Source organism: Zootoca vivipara, chromosome Z1 (genome assembly GCF_965207765.1).
Source record: "Zootoca vivipara chromosome Z1, rZooViv2.hap1.1, whole genome shotgun sequence".
Lineage (NCBI taxonomy): Eukaryota > Metazoa > Chordata > Lepidosauria > Squamata > Lacertidae > Zootoca > Zootoca vivipara.
The window spans coordinates 47,106,601-47,130,655 of NC_142583.1; the positions used below are offsets into that span (position 1 = coordinate 47,106,601).

The window sequence follows — 24,055 nt, forward strand, 5'->3', positions numbered from 1 at the left end:
AACAGTTTAAATCAAATTTAATCCCCATCTCTACTGCCCTCCTTGACCAGTATAATAACTGAGGCGTCTAAACTCGGGTTTTGATGCATATTCTGTTTTCTTAACAGAAGCACACAACGAGGCAGACTTCAAAAAATTGCTAGGAATATGAGGAACATGATTTGAAAGAAGTGTGTCTCTGTGTTATCCATGCATGTATCAAGGTTTATTACTGTTCCAATTGATGTGGCTAAAGAGGTCTTTTGACTCTGCACTACTCATTTGGGAAGGGAGAGGCAGCACAACTCAGATCAGGATGGTGGCTAGAGAGGCAGGAACAGTCAAGCTAAGGTTTCATTTTAAGATATTATCAGTAGTTATCCATGTACTCAGCTCATGGCCCACTCGAAACAAGTGTTTTAATAAGATCCAGAAATTAAATACACACCCTCCCAGCAGAAAGTGTAGGAGTGAGCATTAGCTGTCTCCAGCTTTTGGCTATGGAGACAATTTAACAACCACTTTAAAGTTTTTTTTTTTTTAAGCACCATTATTTCCTCCTCTTCTCTAATGATGCATGTTATCCACTTACTGCCCTTCACATATGCAGGATATTAACTCAAAGGCATTTCCATGGCTTTGGGTAGCGTACGGTGTCATGCTATGGGGGCTCTTTTAAGGCATGCTGATGAATGCAAGCCATAAAACTGCTCTCCCTGGTCCGTTCCCTTTATCTTCCTCCTGCCTTCCTACTTTAGGCTACTGCGTCATAAAGAGACAACCCCAGGCACATCCTGGTGGCTAGGATGTGGGGGACAGGGTGTCTGTGTCACTCCCTTCTGATCCCTACAGCCTAGACAGTCTTTGCACACAGCTGCTGCTAGGGAACTGGCTGCCTTCCATAGCAATCATGGGAGTGTCTGGACATTGTATATTATTCCATTCTTTTACTATTTTTTTTATTAGCATATACTGTAGTAGGGTGTTCTTATTCACCACGCAGGGTTAGGGGAGAGATTTTGAAAAGGAAATCTAGATATGTTGAAAGAGGTTTCCCCACTTGTTGCCTTCCACCTTTCCTGCAACGGTGTGTGAAATAAAGGCTGCATACATGCTGCACATATGTAGTACATGGCTTCATGTGAAGTACAGTTCTGGGACTTGTAGTGTGCTACCCACAAAGCTACAGTTCTCAGCACCCTTGACAAGCTATGGTTCCCAGGATTCTCTGGGGCAAGTGTTGTGCTTTAAATGTGTGCTGCCTATGCAGCTGAAAAATAGAGAAATGTGGAGAAAGATCTATGGGATCTGTTTGTGGGTGAGAGATGTGGGTTCAAACAAAGGGCAAGAGGATACTGGTATCACAAGTGTGGTTTCTGAGTCATGCTTACTTATACATCTCACCCACTCTTTCCTTGGCCCGTATTATCCTTCCTGCACATATATTTTGGTGGGTACAAGATCTAAAAGTTAACTGACTTTCTTTTAGTCTAGCTAGTGATCACCCTTCCTTGACAATGGCTTCCCTTTTTTTAGGGGGGGGGGGAGACAAAGGATTCAGGAACAAAGGACAAGAGAATTCCAACTAGTGTTATGAGTATCAGCTTATTTTGGCAGGTGGGATAGTATGATTTCCTTTCTTTTCCAACTGTGCAAAATTGACGAGACAGCTTAAAAATTGGGCTGGAGCTTTCCCCTGAACCTACTTTTAATAAAAAAAAATTCTCTGGGAAAGAGGTTTTATTGCTCAGGGCTTTCTTTGCATACTTGTGATTCTGGCAAGCAATGTCAGTTTTGCTTCCAAAAGTCCATTTAGTGGGGGGCGTACAATAAGATCGGTTCCCCCAGCACTTATATTTGGGAACCACAGTTATTCCATGAAAACCTTAATTCAATGACTGGGTGTCTTATTGCTAAATATTTGACTATGTGTCATTTTATTATTATTTAAGGCTAGTATATAGCTCACAGTGCGCAGATGAAGGGATACCACTAATCTCTCCTCTAAACACATCTTTTCAAGGGCGTTAGTGACTTATTTTGCCTATACAAGCCTAGTGAGTTAGGAGTGGGATTACAAATGGGGAAAATCAGAAGAGCTAAGGAGCAGTTCTGATGTTGCAAAAATATTTCAAGTTCGTAGCGGGACCTTTAAAGTTCACTCCAGCTGTCTTCTTACCAGATAACTTTGGTTCCATAGCTGGACTACATAATATAATATACATGCGCACATATTGATTTCTGCAGGTGAATTCTGATTCAAAATTCAGTTAAAGAATTTTAATTTTCTTTTGTCAAGTTGAGGTGAAGAATGGAAGATCAACATAAGCCAACAGGATCTTCCTTCAAAATAATTATAGTGCATCCAAGAAGAGCCAATAAAGTTTGATCACAGGGCACTAAATCTGATCACATATTTTATTGTTGAGCCATGGCAGGGTCTACATGTGTCCTAGTGCAACTGCAGAAACCATCACTGATGTATTGGTTACAGGTGGGTAACTGTGTAAAAAAATGATGTATTGGTGCAAGAGAAAAGTCACAATGTAGTATAGGAAGGATATTCAGGATATGAAAGCAAAAAAGAAGGGGTGGGAGGATTGCCCATAGACCATCATAGTGTTGGTGCAAATTTGTGGCAGGGATTAAAGAGATTTCAAAGGCCACATTGGATGCCTCTGATAAAGCGCAAAACTTTCAGTTAAAGATAAAGCACAAAACTTTCAGCACATCTGCTATTGAAGTTAGGTTGCCTGAAAGCTGGCGAGGCTCTTTGTACATTATCTAACCTACAACAATAGAGTCACAATGCACTCCTATGTTACCCTCCTGATTTTCATTAAACTTAGCTGGGACTAATTAGTTTTCTAGTCTCATTAAGCACAGCCTCCCAGCAGCTTCTGTAAAAAGAATCAAGATGAATGCCAAGCTCCTAATAGACAGTGGAGGGAGACTTGATCTATCCCTTGACATCATTAGTTATGATGGCAGCTTTCATTATGCTGTGGCCATAGTAGAGCTACGTCCTCCATACTGATTTATTGCTGTACATTGAACCAGAAGTGGGTGAAAGGTACCTCAAAAAAGAGCCAACATCAAATTTCAGGGGCATATGCATAAAGTCACTGTGGTTTGAAAATAGTCTCTTACTTGGTAGCACCCAGGGATGGCATTATTGTTAGGCAGAGAGGGGCCGGTAGACTCGTAATCTGGGGAACTGGGTTCCCGTCTCCGCTCCTCCACATGCAGCTGCTGGGTGACCTTGGGCTAGTCACACTTCTCTAAAGTCTCTCAGCCCCCCTCACCTCACAGAGTGTTTGTTGTGGGGGAGGAAGGGAAAGGAGAATGTTAGCCACTTTGAGACTCCTTCGGGTAGTGATAAAGCAGAATATCAAATCCAAACTCAGGCAGCATATGCTAGAGCAGTGTTTCTCAACCAGTGTGCCTCCAGATGTTTCGGGACTACAACTCCCATCATCCCTAGCTAGCAAGACCAGTGGTCAGGAATGATGGGAGTTGTAGTCCCAAAACATCTGGAGGCACACTGGTTGAGAAACACTGTGCTAGAGGGTGAGAACGTGTTAGAAGATAGGCCACACAGCTCTATGTGTCTTGCCTTGCACTCCCTCAGCTTGCCTGTTGCTGTCAGGTACTGCTGTCTCATCACCACTGAGCTGCCAGTCTGGTCAGTTTTCTGCATGTGGAATGGAAAGAAGGTGCCACCTTGTTCTACCCCCTGTACAAAGGGTAGACACACTTCTTGCTTAGCCACCAGGTTTTAATCCAAACAAAGATTAGGCATTGGCCTTAGCTTTGCACACTGCTTTTCTTGGCCATCACTCTCCTCATGGTGTTAGGGGCAAAGGCAGCTGTCTGTGGGATATCCTTGACTTTGGATGTCCCCAGGGCATGAGGGCATGTGACGTTGTCTGCTTCCTTGAAGCTAAAGCAAGTCTTGGTCTGGCCCATACCTGGATGAGAGACCACCTTTAATACCATTATGGAAAAAGAGGTGGGATATAAATATAAATAAATAAAACGAAAGATAGTTCAATGTAATGGGGTAAGTAGATTTTCAGATAAACTCAGGAACTATCTCCCAGCTCAGGTTTCCATTTCTGCCTGAGGTAGCCATCCAGAGCCAGAGAGGAATTGCACATGCCCTGATCTCACACTTTATCTCCTCCTAGATACAATTCCAGAGCCAAGAAACCCATGATCCACACCCTTTGAATCAAAATAGTTTAAAAACAACCATTAGTGAATGAGATAAACAACACAAAAAAGGCTTGCTTTATACTTAAATCCATTATCTTTTCCACTGCTAAATCTACTTTTATTCTACCCATGTGTTTGAAACTGTACTTCCTTGAATACCACACTTTTTTGCATTCAAAAATAGCTTTGATGTTACAGTCATAGTTTTGCTGAAGGAAGTGCCCCCAAAAGGAAGCTCAACAATAAAAAAATAACAACAGTACCCCCAGTTTAAACAGTAGTATGGTTTCAGAAATGCATCCTTTGGAATTGAATGTTCTAAGATTTATTATTTTCCTGTTTAACAGTTAATGGTCAAGGTGAATGTAAAAAGTTTCAAGTATAATGATTATCTGGTATGAGACTCAGGATGCCTAGGGAAGATATCAAAGCATCTTTATACGAACATGTCTTTCTCTGGTTTGCATTGAAATTGCATATGGCATTGGTAATCCTGGTATTCTAGTAATATACTTCAAATTCCCAGATGTTAATGGGCTGTATTTTCCCCCGTTGATTTCATGAGGCATTCATTTAACATATGGAAAGTCTTTGCCTTCTCATCCATTATCTGGAGAGGGGATACAAAATTAGTTCCATGCTATTTGTTCACTAATATAGATGCCACAACCTTGAAAGAGTTGAAGTTGTGAGTGTTTGATTTGTTTAACCTTTTAAATTGAAACAGTTGCAATTGCTGCTTAAGTAAAGACTAGCCTTTCCCCCATCTTTCTCTCATCTGTTTCTGACTTTGCCAGTGTTCCAAATGTATCTGGATCTGAGGACAGCAACAAAGATTTGTTGCAGCTAGAGATAGATCAAATGTCAATTTTGTCCGTCGCGCCCCCCCCCCCAGTTTTTTTGGTAGGATCACTTTTAAATGTGAATTGAATTGAATATTTAAATTCTTCTCTCCTCCATAGTTGAAGCCTGATCCTAATATCCTAAACATTTTTTTTCAAGCAAGTCCCACTGAATTCAATGAGCCGTACTTCATGGTAGATATGTTTAGCATGGGAGCTGTACCTTCACTTCCAGCTGTGGTCATGTGCAATTCTCCCTTCCAAGTCCTACTCTCTTAAAGATACTTCAAAATAAGCCAGTACCAACTGGGTTCAAGAAACTCTGAGGGCCAAGGAATCCATATATGCAATACTCTAGTCTTCAGCTGTCTTTAACTAAATGAGGGCTGTGCCATTAATGCTCAGAATGCAGCCGTAGGAACAATTTTGCTTTTCAGGACTTGGTTTTAAACCTGAAGCAATAAAGGCAAGAGGGACTCTTGAGTATTTGCAAAATGCATTTCTCTCATCATTAAATAACTGGTGGCTCTCTCTATACTAGGGGCACATGCAACTCAATCACCTTTACATTTCTGTTAACTCAGGAAGGTTGCCTCACTACTTTAGATGAAAAGCCATTTTTCAATCCTCCTGGTTCTTTCCTCACTCACAGTGTGCTTCCCCTTCTGTCTCTGTGTCACCAGTGGATTCTCTGTACCCATTTCTCTTTTAACCTTTCTTCTTTTGTGCTCTCCCTTTCTTAAAAAAACATTATCATTATCTTTCTTCTTCCTCTGTACTCCATAGAGCTCACCGTGTCTTCGGTCACGTCCAGATGTCATGTTTATTGAGCATTTATTGCCATTTGTTTGTGGGGAGTATATACGTTGTTGCATCAAGCCATTGATATCCCACATTTTTCAATGCTCTCCCACCACCCAATTCCTTATTGCAAAAAGTTCAATTCTGGGGGAAAGTGGGAGGATTTTTGCACAAGAGTGCCAAATCAACTTCAATTGTGCAACCTAAATTTGCTGGTATGTTTTTTGAATCCTATCCCAAAATAGTGACAGTCTGGAAGTGTTATTTATCTCTCCCATGTGTTGTGCTTGTGTTTCCTCCCCCACACCCCATCTGCTCCCCTCCCCTCCCCTCTACACAATCACTTTCTCTCTTTACTCCCTGCAGCACCATGCTTCTCTCTGCACCACAATCTACATTGCCCCTCTGTTTTCTCTTTCCGTATCCCATACTTTACTTCTCTATCCCATAGAACCCCTCTTTCAGCTCCACCTTTCCGTTCCTTGTCTCTTTTGTGTCTGGCCCCTGCATCTGTACTGCTCCTTTCCCAGTTCAGCAGCAATGGCACATAAGGTGTCTACTTAACCATCTACAAAATGAACGAAGTCTTCAGAATGCAAGTGAGCAAGTCATGCAATGTGACCAGTGGTCTGTTTGCAACAGCCTAGAGCAGTGTTTCTCAACTTTGGGTCTCCAGCTGTTTTGGGACTACAACTTCCATCATCCTTAGCTAGCAGGACCAGTGGCCGGGGATGGTGGGAGTTGTAGTACAAAAACAGCTGGGGGCCCAAGGTTGAGAAACACTGGCCTAGAGGAATTAGTTAAATGCCTCTGGACAGGACGAGCAACGTGGATGTACAGTATTGATTCAGTCATTACCGGTATCCCATTCCAATTCCCATTTTGAATGTGGTTTGGATAGGGCAGGCCTTAGGTTTTGTTTGTATGCTAAGCTGGCACTGGAAAACACATACTTTTGTAACTGTTATTCACCTAAAAATTCCTTTTCTGCCTCTGTCAATAGAAGCCTGGCAAACTGCCACCAATGGCTTGCATTGCACAGATCCATTTTGCTTGTGTGACATTCATTTATGGCAGTGTTTCCTCATACTTGGCTGATTTAAGCAGCCAAAAGATGTGAAATAAATGGACAATCCAACCAGGATTATGCAAGAGATTTCTGAGTTTCTAGCACAGGATTAACTCTGCTCCCAACTCTCTAATGTATCAGAAACTGAGAAGGTTGGGGGGGGGGATGAAGGCACCAGTACAAGAAGCCTATTTGGCATGTAAGACTGTTGGAGTTTTTCTGAAGAAACTGGTCACTTGACTCAAGATGCTTTGGGCCTTAAACTAACCGATATGCTCCTTTTTGAGACTTTGCTTTTTCATTCTCATGTACTATAAGTCCATATTAACTTGCACAACACCAGTGACAACGAACCTGCCTCAGGACTAGGTAGGTTTCAACAGGGTTGTGCCAAGTGTTCACTTAGGAATATTTCAGGGTGAAGTGTGCAATTGTGGACATAGGCAAAGTGTCTCTGAATTCCCTTTCAATTAACTATTTGCTACCCAAACTTTGGGGGTTGTTTCTTGGTGGGCTGCTGCTTCAGTGTTATATGTGTTCTTTTCTTTCCTGGGAATATGAACCCAGCCAGCCAGTCATGTAGAATCCATGATAACCATGTCACCAGTCAATTTTGGTTATATGTACAAGGAAGCCAAATCAGAATGAGAAGAAACAGAATGTTTCCTACCTTCACTCCAAAGGATTGAACACTTTGGTCCCTTTTTGCAGCATCCCTATTTTAATTTTTTTGATTATATTTTATTAATCTGCATGAACAAAAACAAATTATTAAAGTATTGGGGGGAATAAATTTTTAAAAAACTAAAATAAAGGAATGAATTCACACCAGTGGAAATGGCACCCTTCTTGGCTCAGCCCTAGATAGTGATTGTGCAGAGTATTAATTGGTCTATTAATTCTCCTTCTCCTTGTAATAATATAAATTCAGTTGATGCAGCATTTTTGGGTTGAAAATGGATGGAATACATTATATCTCCTATACATTTTATAAGAAGACATGATGTACACATACCTCAAAGGAAAAATGAATATGTTTCTTCAGCTGATTAAAGTATAACCTTTTTCAGATTGCAATGCTTGGTTGCTTATTCTGCTTGGAGTGCAACATATATCATTGTGGCTGTAAATCCACATGTTGAGCAGCAAGCTTATATAGATGTAACATTCTGGAGATGTAAACTGTTCTCATGGGCAAAACCAGGACTCCTTGAAATATTTCACGTTTTTCATTTAATCTTTTGCTTCCATGAGAGGTAAAGACACCACTGCCATGTTTACAGTAGCATCTTAGACGAATTCTTAGGAAAGGATTTATATTTTATACTAGCAATATCACAGGGAAATTGCCTATAATAATGAGGTGGGGCGACTAAGAATATCATCAGGTTGAATCAAGTTCTTGTGACAGGTTCTTCTAAACAGAAATTAACCTAATCCAGAAAGTCAGTGGGTTGGATCCAAGTTACATCAGTTGGATGTAGGTCCCACTGAAATCAGTGGAACAATTTTAGTCATGACTTAAGTCCCACTGGTATCAATGAGAAATAAGTACAACTAAGGAAACTGCCTTATACTGAGTCACACCATTGGAACATCAAGCTTAGTATTGCCTACGCTGGCTGGTAGCATCTCTCCAGATTTTAATGGGAATAAGTGTGACTGACTTAGTCTGGATTCGAGCCAATTTGTCCTTGTTTCTCTTTTTGGTTTATTTTAGAATATTAATGATTCCTGTTGTTGTTGTTGTTGTTGTTGTTGTTGTTGCTGTTGTAGCATAATATTAGTTTATTGATATTTTTTAGTCCTGGAAAAAAAAATCAGCTCAGGGTATACTTACTAAGACAGTGAAGCTGGAGAACTAAAGGTGTCTAATTTTCTTTCACATATGTATCCATTTATTTATAGATGCCTCCTCAGAAAACGAAGGTCCCCACTTGTACCATACAAAGAGAAAGAACCGAAGCAAAGACAAAGAGCCATCCTGACATCACCTTGTAACCACCGTTACATTTTCATGTCCTATTGCACTCTGTTTTATATGATATACCATTATATAACATACACACAATGGGAGATTTCTATGACTGTGGCAAAGAGACAGATTCACTTCCAGCTATAGTTGTTGTTGTGGAAAGACTTCCTCCCTCATCCCTTTCTTTTAAAATAGACTGTACCAAACAAGTTGCAACTGTTCAATTATAAATAAATGTCTGAAGGGTTTTAGGAAATGTGCAAGTGAGTGGTGTTATGGTGGTTTCAAGGCAAAACGTCTGTATGTGGATCAAGGGGAGGGGAATCCTGTCCTTACCTTTGGGCACCAGAGGAGCTGTGAGGTATTGCAAGCAGAGTTGTGCATATAAAATGGGGCTAATGGGATGTTTGTCCTATCCACATGGAGCTTACTGTGTAGTCTATAACCCTGCATTTGATCAGGGTTGACTGTAGTAACCCCCTCACTTCACCGTCACTCAGTGCCTAAAAGTAAAGCAAGTGGGGGTTCTTTTTTCTCTGTCACCCTCTATGTTTTAGATATGCTTTAATTGTCAGATTCCTGCCCTGAGCTAGGGAGTCAGAGCAGATGACCTTTAAACTTCCTACTCACTGTAAGATTCTACGGCCACCACATGGCAATCCAGCATTTTTGTGAGCAACCTGCCTCACTGGCTGCTGCAGCAAATGTTTGTATTTGGTTTTACTGCTATTGGGTTGGGCTGCGTTTCAGTCCCCATTTTTAGTTTAAGAATCATCTCGTCGTCATTCTGAAAGTGCATCGCTTTGAGTACGTTAGTCTGCTAAACTGGCCTGCACAGTGTGTGTGATCCACCACTTCAAACGTAGCCAACCAGACATGCACTGTTGCTTTGCTGGAGGATTAACAGTCTCTGTACTTAGGCAACCCTTTGCAGACAGAAGAACAAATGTGTTTCATGGAAGTCCTGCTGGGCCACCTTAGAGGGTGATTGGGCAGCAATTGATTTGGTGGGTCAGTAGCAATCCATCAACCGTTTATTATAGTCAGTAGTCACGTTGGGCTGTATTGATTGTGACAATGCTTGCTGTCTCCTCTAGCCAAATCTTCAGAACAGTCTAATCCATATCAGTATAGCTACTGGTAAGGTTCAATATTGCAACCTAAATACCCAATAACACCTTGTCTTCTATTGCCAGAATTAAAATTTATGGTAAAAAAAAAGAGAACAACAACAACAAACAACCCACATGCATCCTGAACTTGCTTGCATTTACACTGAATGCAGATGGAAATCTGAATGTATGATATAGAATTAAAACCATATTGGTGATATATGTGTAAATGAAATATTTCTAGAATTACTGTAATATTTTGAGCTGAAGATTAAGGCCAGAACAGAGTTTGGCAAGTTTAACCCCTACAATGGTTTAAATGTGATTTAAGCACACAAGACTGGGTCAGCAGCTCGGCTTTGCTTTACCCACTTTAATAACATTAATCATAATTTCCCTTGAAATACAATTTGAGAACAAATGTAATGCACCTAAATGTAATTGCATTTTAAAATGTGAAAGAAATAAGCATGACAGATGTTTGAGGAAATACTGCAGATTTTAATCTGCTTATGGCATTACCTTTTCTTCTCCTAATGGGGTAGTCCTTGCAGGATTCTATCAGAGCTTAGACTTCTAGCGTAGTTGGTCTCAGGCACTGTATCGGCCAGATAGTCATTGGACCATCTTACCAAATGAGGAATTTTTCTATGTCTGTATCTAACTTTATGCAGCAATATCCTTCTGGACTCCACCAACCGCCCTATAGTAGACTTAGAATCATAGAATCATAGAGTTGGAAGAGACCACAAGGGCCATCCAGTCCAACCCCCTGCCAAGCAGGAAACACCATCAAAGCATTCCTGACAGATGGCAGTCAAGCCTCCGCTTAAAGACCTCCAAAGAAGGAGACTCCGCCACACTCCTTGGCAGCAAATTCCACTGTCGAACAGCTCTTACTGTCAGGACTTGTCCAGTTGTGGAAGACACATCTACAGTACTTTCCTACAGTGGTACCTTGGGTTAAGAACTTGGGTTAAGAATTCGTTCTGGAGGTCCGTTCTTAACCTGAAACTGTTGTTAACCTGAGGTACCACTTTAGCTAATGGGGCCTCCCACTGCTGCCGCACCGCTGCCAAGGAGTGTTCAAGTGCCAAGCGATTTCTGTTCTCATCCTGAAGCAAAGTTCTTAACCCGAGGTACTATTTCTGGCTTAGCGGAGTCTGTAACCTGAAGCGTCTGTAACCCGAGGTACCACTATACTGGACATAATTGCCACTTTATTTTTATTTTTTTAAGTCATTTGTATTCCAGTTAATGGATGGAGTTTGTAGCATTAAAAGAATAATCTTAAAGGATTAGGTGTGTTAAGTATTTGAGCCACAATGGAATACAATTCATGGTTAGGGATTTCTTTGCAATTAAACAAATTCCCTCAACAGCTTCATTTTTACATTCATTTATCAAGGAGACAAATCACCCTGACCTTATCACACCGTATAATGGAACCTGTACAACAAGCCTTAAAACTTACAATTCTCCAGAGTATTTTTTTTTTTTAAAAAAATGTATTTGTGGAACTCAAAACCACATTGTACTTTCAGCCATGAGAGAATAATGTGAATTCCCTCTAAAGGAAGATGGGAAAGATTGGTCTCTATGCATGGGTTGGAAGTTGGATTAAATAGTCACTATAGCAGCAGATAATTTAACTAGCAGGCAGTGTAACTGTGCTATTCCTGATTAGTGATTTGGCTAATAAGGGTGAGATCATGGAAAATGCTAATGCAGCGCCTTAGGAAAATCCAATTATAATGTAACCTAATTCAATTCAGGCTCTCAGCAGGTGACCAGTGTTTGTGGGAAGAGCACCCCAGACTCAGGATTGTCGTGAATACACCAAACAGACAGGCCTCTGTGTATCCAATGTTAGAGCCAACAAACCCCATTTCATTCCTTTCAACACTTCAGCTCAACTAATTATGAGGGTTTCGTCTTCCATTTGTGAAGCTTAACTCATTATCATTAGGGTTCATGAAAACAGAGATGAATATATGCCAGCTACTTGGAGTAACTAGGGGAGGGGAGGAGAAATGCAGGCATATTGCAGCCTCAGGGTGCTTTTCTTTTCTTAGTGTCAGCACCTGCCTTTTAATGTTTTGCTGCCAAACATCTGACCCAGCAAATATTTAGTCACCTAAATCCTAGTGAGACAAATTGTGAGAAACTGGTGAGGTTGAAGACATCAATGGGTTTGGAGGGGAGAGCTCCCCCCCACACCCCTCCATTATGGAATAATGCATTAATTATATGTAATTTTAGCTCTACAGCTAAAGTAATGTAGCCAGAGCAGAACATGTATAAGGACTTCTTAGAGGAAAGGTATAGCTTAGTGGCAGAGCATCAGCCAAATTGAACCCCTGGCATCTCCAAGGTGGGCTGGGAAGGACCCCTGCCTAAAACCTTGGAGAGCTGATGCCAAGTCAGTGTGTATGATACTGAGCAAGAAGGTGGCTTCCTACTTTCCTATACAGTGGTACCTCTACTTACGAATAACTCTACTTACGAATGTTTCTACTTACGAATGGAGCTCCATCCGCCATCTTGGATGCGGTTTAGATAGGATTTTTTCTACTTACGAATTTTTAGATAGAGTTGCTTCTACTTACGAATTTTTTCTCCCAATGCATTCCTATGGGATTCGACTTACAATTTTTTCGACTTACGAATGTGTGTTCGGAACGCATTAAATTCGTAAGTAGAGGTACCACTGTATTTGCCTATCCTGGTACCCTCCAGACTACAACTGGTGGGAGTTTCTGTCCACAACATCTGGAGGGCACTAGGTTGTCAAAGGTTGCATTAATGAATACAGTTTGCCATGTTAGTGTTTGTTTGTTTTTAAAGATAGCAAACTCTCTTTTTTAAAGTAACTGTACACCAAACATAATAGGTCATTTCTAGTGGCTGCGGGAACACTTTTAGCAATTAAGAATCCAGTTTTGACCTTCTTTTATAAATTTATAGCAACTCCGTCTATATGGTTGCATCCAATGGTGTCTCTCCACTGCGTAAATAATTTTTGATCTAGCAGTCTCCCATACCACCTCTTACCTTGTGCTGAGAGGTCCTCCAGACACCTAGAGGTGTGGGGTTCAGGAGAGATGGGCATCTGCAAAAACTGCCTCCTTCCCAATTTCACTGATGGAAACCTTTGGAGGATCAAAGCGCCTTGTGTCAGTGGAGGCACAACTTTAGTCACCAGACTCCTTGGCCACACCCACACCATGCATTTAGAGCACTTTAACAGTCATGGCTTCTGCCAAATAAGCCTGGAAACTGTAGTTTACCCCTCAGCAGAGCTACAATTCTCAACACCCTTAAACTACATTCCCCAGTCGAAACAAAATAAAAAAATTCCTTCCAGCAGCACCTTAAAGACCAACTAAGTTGCATGCACATGAAAGCTCATACCAAAATAAAAACTTAGTTGGTCTTTAAGGTGCTGCTGGAATGAATTTTTTTATTTTGTTTCGACTACGTCAGACCAACACGGCTACCTACCTGTAACTACATTCCCCAGGATTCTTTGGAAAAAGCCAGGTATGGTTTCCATAGTTATGGTGAGGATGTGACCTTAATTCAACAGACATCACTAACATCACAAAGTCTTCTTAATAAATAAATCCTTTTCCCAATATGAACCAATGGCTTGCTGGTCGACTCTTCCCCTTTACAGCATCCATTGCCTGCTCTGGGCTGCTGTCACCTGCTCTATAAACAGGGAACCCACAGGTGCTCCTGCTTTCAGGGCCAAGAGACCACATTGTGAAACATGAAATCAGTAAGGGAGGGGGTGGGGAATGATGTGATTCTAGCTGTTTTTATATTTGCTCCTGGCTAAGGGTGTGAACAAGTATAATTTGTGGTAAAGCACCTTTTATTTATGAATGCTGTCTGTTGCATTATGAAATAAAGTTATGAGGTACTGAAAATATGGACCAGGTTTCTCAAATGCTTCCAATTGCTCTCTTACTAGGTATTGTAAAAAGTGATTGTGCTGGTGTCATTTTCTCCAGCTAGTAGGGGAGGCAGATTTTGGAAGCATGCTGATGTGCATTTTGCTCTGACATTAGAATAACCTGCTTAATATGGCAGGAAATATTGTTGAAAGAAAGGTATATTTTTTAAAAAAACTCAACACCCAAACTATAACAATATAAACAAAAAGTAGCAATTACAGTGGTGTCTATAAAAATGTCTGGGCTAGTGGCCTATTGCAGAAACAGACCCCCACCCCCATTCCTGATGTCTTGATGTTAAATCCAAAATGTTCACTTGTTGTTATTTGCCCATACAGTGGTTACCTTCAAGGGCCCAGATCTGTTGTTGTTTAGTCATGTCTGACTCTTTGTGACCCCATGAACCAGAGCACGCCAGGCACTCCTGTCTTCCACTGATTCCCACAGTTTGGTCAAACTCATGTTAGTAGCTTTGAGAACACTGTCCAGCCATCTCATCCTCTGTCGTCCCCTTCTCCTTGTGCCCTCCATCTTTCCCAACATCAGGGTCTTTTCCAAGGAGTCTTCTCTTCTCATGAGGTGGCCAAAGTATCGGAGCCTCAGCTTCACAATCTGTCCTTCCAGGGAGCACTCAGCTCACTTCAGAATGGATAGGTTTGATCTTCTTGCAGTCCATGGGACTCTCAAGAGTCTCCTCCAGCATCATAATTCAAAAGCATCAATTCTTTGGTGATCAGCCTTCTTTATGGTCCAACTCTCACTTCCATACATCACTACTGGGAAAACCATACCTTTAACTATACAGACCTTGGTCGGCAAGGTGATGCCTCTGCTTTTTAAGATGCTGTCTAGGTTTGTTATTGCTTTTTATTTATAAATTCAGTGAGTTTTTCATAAAAGATACCTTAGAAATTATAATATTTTTTGAAAACCAAGCACCAGTGGCCTCTCTTCTTGGTGATGTAGCTGTTGAGTGCAAAGATAAAGGTTCTCCAAAACCAAACACTGATGAAAACCTTATAGATTTGAATTATTTGCCTATATCTGGAGGTAATGGAACATGAGAACTGGACCTTCTTTGAATTTTGCAATGTTGAGTAATGTGTAGAGAAATGCATACATTGTGGCAAGTGTGCAGATATTAGGAAAATTCTTTTAAAGTGCAAACCGATGTGCAAATATGGGAAACTGAACTTAAGACATAAAAGAAATTCAAAACTGAGAGAAACAGTAATTGGAAGATTTGCCATCCCTACATTAGATGCAAAGACCCACATTTAACATTATGTGTAACTTTGCTCTAAGTTTGTTACAGGACTGCAAACTAAACTGGCCAGAACACTCATCTGCATTACAAAAGCCTCTCTTCCACTTTTTATTTTCTAGTGAACAATGATCAGGTGATAGGACACTATGTATGACGGAGGTCCATGGGTGAAAACACTCAGGAAAGCCTATGTAAGAATTTACTAACTTTTTTTTTGTTATAAAACCACTAGATGGAGGTGTTGTTTTAAATGATGCTGTCTAAATGAACTGCTGGAACTTTCAGGCTGGGTTCTCAGAGAACATGTCTCTCTCTGTATATGGAACTCAGCAGTTTTTGATCACTTGTCTGTGATGTCGGTTTTCTGCAGACCTCGCTGCTTACTTTAAAGTTTAGGGTCTGAAAAAATAAATACTTTGTCACACTCTTAAGTGACATTTTCAAACTTTCTTGATCCTTTAATCTCTATTTTGTATGGGTTTCAGTTTTGCTGAATGTTTCCAGAGGTCATTTTTTTTCATTGAAAGCCCCCCCCTTCTTTATGCATCACAGATGTAAAGGAGTTAAAAACACCTTAATTATGAAAGTTGACAGAAGTCAGACCGCTTGCTTAATGGGTGAGAGAGGAAAATGTATAATTTGCAGGGAGGGCAAAGCCCTCAGCCTTAAACCTGCAGCGTCTGACAGAAAGCTAATAAAACCTTCAAGTGTGGCAAAGAAAACAAGGTTTAGAGCTGAATGACTTTTAGGCCTGCCTGTCAGCTTTTTCCACAAATGCTGACACACCACGGACACCATATATCTTTCGAAGTTCCCTGTTGGTGTATACTTTCTCGTACAACTAGTTTTTCCCTCCTCTGAAACTCCTATTTCAGACCCCATTTGTAGCCTATGTAACTATACAAACATGTTAATGTATCATAAACTTATTTAAACGTGCCTAACAATATCCATTTAATCTCTATGCTATCTAAGGCTTTGGGGGCCCTGTTGATATTGAAATCAGAGAGGCACCTACAATTCTCATGGTCATTTCCACAAGTGTTTTTACAAAATTAACTTGATTTGGTGTCCATCATTTCTTCTGTATTTTGGGAACTTTTATTTTAATCATTTTTATTGATTTTCCAATATAAACAGCCAATTAACATATCCATCGAATTATAATCATAACTCAATTAAAATCAATAAACTAAAATAAAAAAACAACCAAATTATTAATTATTAATTTTTCCGGGCTTCCCATAGTCTGGACCTCAAAGTACATCTCCAATATCTTTGTTCTATTATTATTAAAGATTTTCTTGAGTTACAAAAATATGTGCAACGTCTCTTGTAACATCTTTACGAATCAGTTTCATTTGTTGAGACATTGGGAAGAAAACTGCCTTCCTCTTCTTGTTCTCATATTTTCCACATTCCGATCTTAATGCTTTAAAGTTCTTCGCCCCTGGCTATGCAATTCTCAATCATGTCAGAAATCATATATCCCTTCATCCATCGAGTACAGCTTTATTTGTGTGTGTGTGTGTGTGTGTGTGTGTGTGTGTGTGTGTGTGTGTGTATTCAACTGTCTATTTGCCAGTACAGCTTTTCCTGACTTAATTCCAATCTGGGCTGTTGTCCAAGTCTATCGTTTGAAGTTTAATGATGCAGCAACTCCCAAGTTGTTAAAATATTCCAATCCAGGCTGTTGTCCAAGCCTGTCATTTAAAATTTAATGACGTGGTAACTTCCACATTGTTAAGTTGTTACTGATTTCCCATCTTTAATTTTTTTAAAAAAATTGATTTTTATTGATTTTCACATACAGCATATTACATAATCAAACATTTTGTCTCATTACATTTATTATCTTTACAATTTGTCTGTAATTCTCAGATAGAAATTCAACTTAATATTGAAAAACTTAAACTTCAAACCTAAAATTACCAAAATTACCAAAATCAACTTCCACATTACTTTCCTCTGCTATTTTTAAATTCATATGTCTAGTTACACGGTATAACATTCCTTATAGTTTCAGTCTATTTTCGTCTTTCTTCATATCATTATTAAACCTTGATCATCTTTCTTTTGTTCCTATATCCTCTTACTTCCTCCGTGTGTGTGTGTGTGTGTGTGTGTGTGTGTGTGTGTATTTGTTTACTTTTTTGCTATACATTGTATTTGTATATTCTATCTGTATATATTTCTAATTTGTTCTAATCTTTAATTTTTAAGCATACTGTTTACAATGTAAATGAACTGTATTCCACAGATATAAGTCATTTGGCAATCGATCAGCTTTCCCGGAGCCCACACAGTCCCCCCCCTCTGGGCCCTAGAAGGGGGGTTGCTAGACATCCATTTAGCCTTCTTTCTCACTCATAATGAAGAAATTCTGCAAACAGGTGCACTGTATGTTATCCCAAATTGTTGTCTCAAGTCATTATAAAGTCAGCTAGCAAATATTTTCCACTTCCCTCGAAAAAGGGAGGAATTCTCATTTTTCCGTGCTGCATCATATTAACAAGTGCCATCTTGTTTCTTCTTTTATCTTTATCAAGTCTTTCAAGTCTAAGTAAAGCTGCGCAAAATTGAATACTTAATTATAAATAGAGGTCCATCTGTACTTTTCAAAAAAAGAGAAAGGTTGCTTAATAAGGCTTGGCATAGAAAAACAATTTTAGGTATTGAGAAGAAGAAAAAAGAACGTACCAATCACCTCCGTAATCCAAACACCATGAGGAGAATCTCTTTGAAGTCTGAGCTTAAAGACAGGGACTGTGCAGTTCTGCAGGTTTTTTTCTCAGTCTTCTTCGGTCCAGACTATGTCTTTTTATTGTCCAAATCTAATTATTTTATCAAACAGATATTTCTGGCTATGAGAGTGACTTTGGAGAGTGCCAGCCATGTCGTGCTCTGGGACCCAGCGTCCTGCCACTTGCACCTTGATGCAAGCTGACAATCTCGAACGGTCAGCGGGTCTATGAGACAGTCCTCCCCCACCATGGGGAGACTGCCAGGGCTAATTACCCCCATATCAACCCTAATTTACTCGCACGGCTGAGGTGCAATCATGTGGGAGTCAGCCATTTCTCACCACCGGAAACAGGAAGCCAGGAACTTATAATTTTACTATGTTTTCTTTATTTCATTGCACACCACCATGATACTTTTGAGTGAATTGGTGATTCATAATTATTCTTATAACAGCTTACCCAAGATAACTGCAATTATCAACATGGGTGGTATGGCTAGAAAAATCCCACTCAGTGAAGATCAGAAAATAATACTAGTAAACAGCCTGACCCTTCTACTTATTAACAAACACCTGTATACCACATTAAATACAAAGCTGAAAACGCAAATGTTATAAAAGTTTCTTTTCCTAAAAACAGGCTCTTCTAAGTTTCTTTCAGCCATTACAGGCAATCTCAGTGTTTGTGGCATTTGACACAAAAGTGAAATTATCATGTGAAAAATCTGCAAAAAGAAATCAAAATAACAGTGCTTCAGTTCCCTGATGGAATGATGCAATGCAAGTCAGCACCTCGGAGAGATATTAAAGGGTGCTGCCATCTGGTAAACTCAGTAACAAACACAAGGGCTTCAAAGGGTCTTGCTGGTCACCCGTTGTGCGTGCGACACTCTGTTTTTCATTTGTATGTTTCTTGCTAACTTTAGCTTGTCAAGAAGTTCACATTGCATGTTATCCGTAATTAAGGCTGTATTTTGTTCTCAGGATCTACAGACTTTCTGTGAAAATCTACTCAGTTAAGGTATGGCCTTTCTCTTTCTTAAGGAAATGCCAATTTTGACAGTGAAAATGTTAAAATGTATCTTGCAAAAGCTGTGTTGCATTTGTTGTAACATTTTTAATTTGGAATCCTGGCTGTGTTTATCCACCCTTCTAACAAAACCTAAGGTCACTATTCGGCTCAGCTGCACTTTTCTTTCATCCCGTGATATGCAATGGCCTTTCAACAAGGCTAAATGTATATGTATTTGAACATTCCTGCCCACTCAGGAGTCCGTTAATGCTGTCAGTTTTGAAAATGCAGGTCTCAGACTTGGAAGGGTGTGAAATCTAACTCCAGGCTACTCTTTCACCCTGTCAAGGATAACAAGGGGCAGCATTAATTATCCCGTTTTCCATACGGTGTCCAAGTTGGCAGCATTATCCAATGTTCTGTGCCTGTCATGCAGTTCCAGATCCAATGCTGGAAATTAGACATTTCCCCTCAGAAGTGTTAGATGCAGAAACTTAGTCTTAGGAATCAGGTGCACAGGTGCCCTTTTGCACACGTGGTTCCCAGTACATCAGAAGTTCCATCTTTGTAGACAGACTAAGTATGAAACAAACAATCTGGTAGAACTACTGTACAGGAGGAACCATAACTCTGTGGCAGATACACAACACTATGCTTTGCATGCATAGTGCAAGAACTTCCTGACAGTAAGAGCTGTTAGGCAGTGGAATTTGCTACCAAGGAGTGTGGTGGAGTCTCCTTCTTTGGAGGTCTTTAAGCAGAGGCTTGACAGCCATATGTCAAGAATGCTTTGACGGTGTTTCCTGCTTGGCAGGGGGTTGGACTGGATGGCCCTTGTGGTCTCTTCCAACTCTATGATTCTATGATTCTATGCAGAGCATCCCAGGAAAGTTCTGGGAAGAAAGATCTCTGCCTAATACTTTGAAGACCTAGTGCCTATCAGAATAGACAATACTGGCTAGATCGACCAGTGGTCCAACACTAGTATCACCCAGTTTTATATTGTTGTGAGTTGGGGGAAGAAAGTCGGCTACATGCTGAGATCCTTCTAACCCCTGGATCCAGCCAGTGTGAAAATATACGACAGGTTAGTTTCCTAGTGAGGTGATCGCCAGTGGAGATGGGCCATTAAGGGGAACAAAGTAAGTGGATCCGTGTGAAATGGTAAATGGGCATGGCCCCCTCCCTCAACTCACAGACAGATAGAAGGACAAAGCTGGAGTTGAGAGTAGAGAGTTTGCAAACCAAGTTAGACAGAATGATGTTTGGCTTCTGTTCAGATCCAAGGCTGTGGCTATGGAAGAAGCAAGGCTCTCTTGGCATGTTAATGCTGGGAACCCCTCCATCACAGGCTCAGGTTGTATATATGTGTAAATAAGCCACATATCATGAAGACACTGCATTCTGAAGGAAAAACAAACCCTGAGCATCATCATCATCATCATCATCATTTTAATTGTATGTCACCTTTCCATAGTTGAAACTATGCTCAAGGTGGCTTACAACATGGCAAGATTTACATAATTACAAACATAACAGAAATCAGAAACAATAAAAAGTACACATCAGAGAGTACACAACCAAGTGGAAACAATTTCCACGTAAATCGTAAGAGCTAAAACTAAAGATACAACAGTAATATCAATAACAGCAACAGCTCTCTCAACCTCCCATAAACAATACTCCAGCCCAAGAATCTGTTCAACAGCTTCAGCTTTTGTAGCTGGAGTCAGTCAACACTCCACTCTCCCAGGCCAGATAGGAAAGGGGCAGCAAGGCAGGCTGCAGGTCTTCCAGGGCTCACAGCCAAGATGGTCTCATTTAAAACAACACAGATATAAAAAAGTTCCTAGAGTAAGCACCTGGAACCCCTGGAATCTCACACCGCTTGGAGACTGGGGTGGCGTGCAACAATATATTAATCATAGCTGGCTCCCCTTGGGCACAGCAGAAAGGTAGGGCCAGGGGATAGAAACAGGAGCCTGTCTGTTGAACTTAATGTCCATTTGTAACAACAGTAGGCTAAATGTATAACACCCCAAAAGAAACAATAAATGCCTGTCTGGTTTTGTACCACCTCAAAAGTACCACAGCTACTGGGTCATAGTTTAAGAGATGGTATAGATATATGGTGGCAGCAGTAAGAAGGTTTCAAAATAAATGTACCATGGTGGAAGTGGGATTCAAACAGAAACCGCTCCACACACTTGGTGAATCAGCAGCGGTAAAAAGAATCTGGTTTTCCTCATAGAAAGTGGGGTAGCTCACCTCATACATACTAAAATAACATAAAAGAGCTAAAACATTGCAGCAGATTGAAATGAATCTGGATAAATGCAAACTCAAAAATGTATTTTTATTATTTGCTAACAAGTACTATGTCATACTTTTGTTCCCTGTGCCTTTTTTGTCAGTTCTACACGCTGCATACATGAATTTGCACCACATAAAATTAGTTCTTAACGCCTTACTTTGCCAGATTGCTTAGGTGTGCAAAATGAAACTTCCTGCTTGTAATTTTATTCACACAAACCATGGGCGTACCCAGGATCAAAACTAGGGGGGGGGCAAGGGGAGGGGCCAAGGCACAGAAGGGGAGGGGCCACAAAGTGGGCGGGAACGGCGAACTCGCGCTCCGCCGGGCTGTGCCCCTCCCTAGAAGCAGGGCTGGTGGGCGGAGGCGGAGCCCAGCCCAGCGGAGCGCGAGTTCGGCGTTCCCGCCCACCGCGCCGCGCTCCCTGGTTCCCCGCCGCGCTTGGCCTTGCCTGAGGGCGCACCGGGGAGCTGGAGGGAGGGTGCCGCGCAGCGCGGCGGGAATGGCGAACTCGCGCTCCGCCGGGCTGTGCTCCGCCTCTGCCCACCAGCCCTGCTTCTAGAGTAGGGCAGCTGCCCTAACTTGCCCCGTGGTGGGTACGCCCTTGACACAAACAAAGGTGATCCACATAAGGAATTGCTATAAGAGAACAGAATCTAGCACAATGCTATTATACATGTGCACATACACAAAAAGAAATATATGTGTTTTAAATTCAACTTACCTTGACTATTTCACGGTGCTGTTGAAGCTCTGAACACTAGGAATGATTTTGCTTTTCAGGACTTGGTTCTAAGCCTGCAGCAATAAAGCCAAGAGGGTATATTGGGCATTTGCAGAAAGTATTTCTCTCATCATTAAATAACCGGTGGCTGTCCCTATACTAGGGCAGCACATAAATCACTGCCTCAACCCCTAAGAGTTGGTGCCTATGTGGACTAGTGTTATGTGTGAACCCAGAACTCAAATTTAACCATGGTTTATTTGGCCATCGCACCCCAGGTGCTCATGGTTTGCTTGATCATCCGTGGAACAACTTAATTTGTCACTTGCTAAACATGATTTAGCCAGGGCCAGCCCAATACATGTTGCTGCTTGATAAGGACAAAATGGCACCCTCTCTCAATTCCACTGCTAGAAGCCGACTGAGCATTCTTCTCACTAATGATGGACTAGCATCCACCAGCACACCTGACAAAGCAGGCCAGGTTCAGGGGCTCAGGAAAGGAATGTGACAACTGAAGGGAACAGCTGGGCACCCAGGAGGAAGAGCTTAGAGGCTGCTACCGCTACTCCAAGTGTCAACCACCTGTTGCTGTTGCCTCACTATCCCTCATAGTTAGGGCCAGCCCTAAGCTAAGTATTATTATATGTGAACCAAGTCTTTTCACTCATCAGGTTGAAAACAGTGCCCTGTCCTTGACCTAGGTAATGCTGCTGCTTCTCAAGAGCACTGGCTAGCCAGCCAGAATTGTATAGAACAATTCCCAGCCAGAGCAGTTGCTATTGCATGCAAGTAAACTATGTCGGCACATACATGCATATTGAGTCTTCATGTGTTTGTGGTGACCTCATGTGTCATGTAGAGCAGATGTTTCTGCTGTGAATAGTGTGTACTGTGAACAAAAATGCTTGCCTCCTGCCGTTCCTTGTAGATCCCTTCTTCCTTGAAGAGGGACACAGGCGCCAATGCCACATTGCATGAAATGTGTGCGTGTGTTGATCTCCTCACAGCTGCTGTGCAGATGATCCAGCCAGCCCAGAACAGAAATGGAGCCTCTTTCCCTCTCATGAGGACATTTGTCAGGTGTTTAAACAACCATGCTTGCACCCATTAAATAGCACATTCAAGAACAGGAAGGAGCCAGAAGGGAGCAATTCCCACGAGAAAACCAGCACAGGGCCCTGATCTGGATGTATTTCAAGCAGGACGACCATGGCTACTTTTTCTCCAAAATAGAAGCAGCCAGGTTAAGCAGGCTTGTTTGAACCGCAGGCAAGTGATCACCTGGAAAGAAGTGTTGTTAGGTGAAGTAGTGGTCCCTGAAAGATAAAACGGAAGCAATTCTGGAGGATTCTATTCAGGCGAAACATTTTGAAGGATATTTGACAATATTTGTTTTACTGTATTGGTCCGCACCCGCAAATAAGCCACACTTTTAAAATTGAAAGGGGGGGGAGAAAAAAAGACAATACCCAGGCTGCTTCCTGGAGGGGAGCCATGCCGCTTTGCCGACGGCATAAGGTCACAAATATAGGCCACACTTTAACTTTTCACAAATTTGGGGGGGGGGAGTGTGGCTTATATTCGGGCCAATAAGGTATATATTTCAGGGCAGCCCCAGCATGAAAACAAAACTCAAGGGCCACATAACACTGCAAGGAACAGCCCCCTCCCCAATACATTCTATTTAATTCCAAAAAGTGACGGGACTACCAGGATGTCCAAATAATTTTGCCAGTTACTAATGGGGAAGTAGAGTTCACAAGGAAGCCATACATTCAGCGGCACTTTGCTTTCAGATTTCTTTAGGGAAAAGATTCAGTTTGAGGTATTATGCACATTTTCAGAAACAAGTGATGTGGGATTTTTATTTTTTATTTTGTGTAAAGATCACATGACAATTTCACTCAGGTCAGATCAGATTAAGTGTGTGTGCCACTTTCAAAAGTACTGGTACATCTTTCTACCCAATAGGGAGCCCATCTTATATCTGACAAACTCTCTTAATTTTTTAGAGACATTCCTACTTGCAATTTC

General features: G+C 41.2%; 1 protein-coding gene across 2 annotated transcripts in view; it reads left to right on the forward strand.

The window, feature by feature from the left end:
• Positions 1-13,931, forward strand: part of TNIP3 (TNFAIP3 interacting protein 3) — a 96,561-nt gene extending 82,630 nt beyond the window's left edge. For both annotated transcript variants that reach the window (XM_088660372.1, XM_088660371.1), the window contains one exon: positions 8,818-13,931. In XM_088660372.1, coding sequence (XP_088516498.1) covers positions 8,818-8,897 — 80 coding nt within the window. In that variant the 3' untranslated portion in view covers positions 8,898-13,931. The remainder of the gene's footprint in view (positions 1-8,817) is intronic.
• Positions 13,932-24,055: the final 10,124 nt, after the last annotated feature.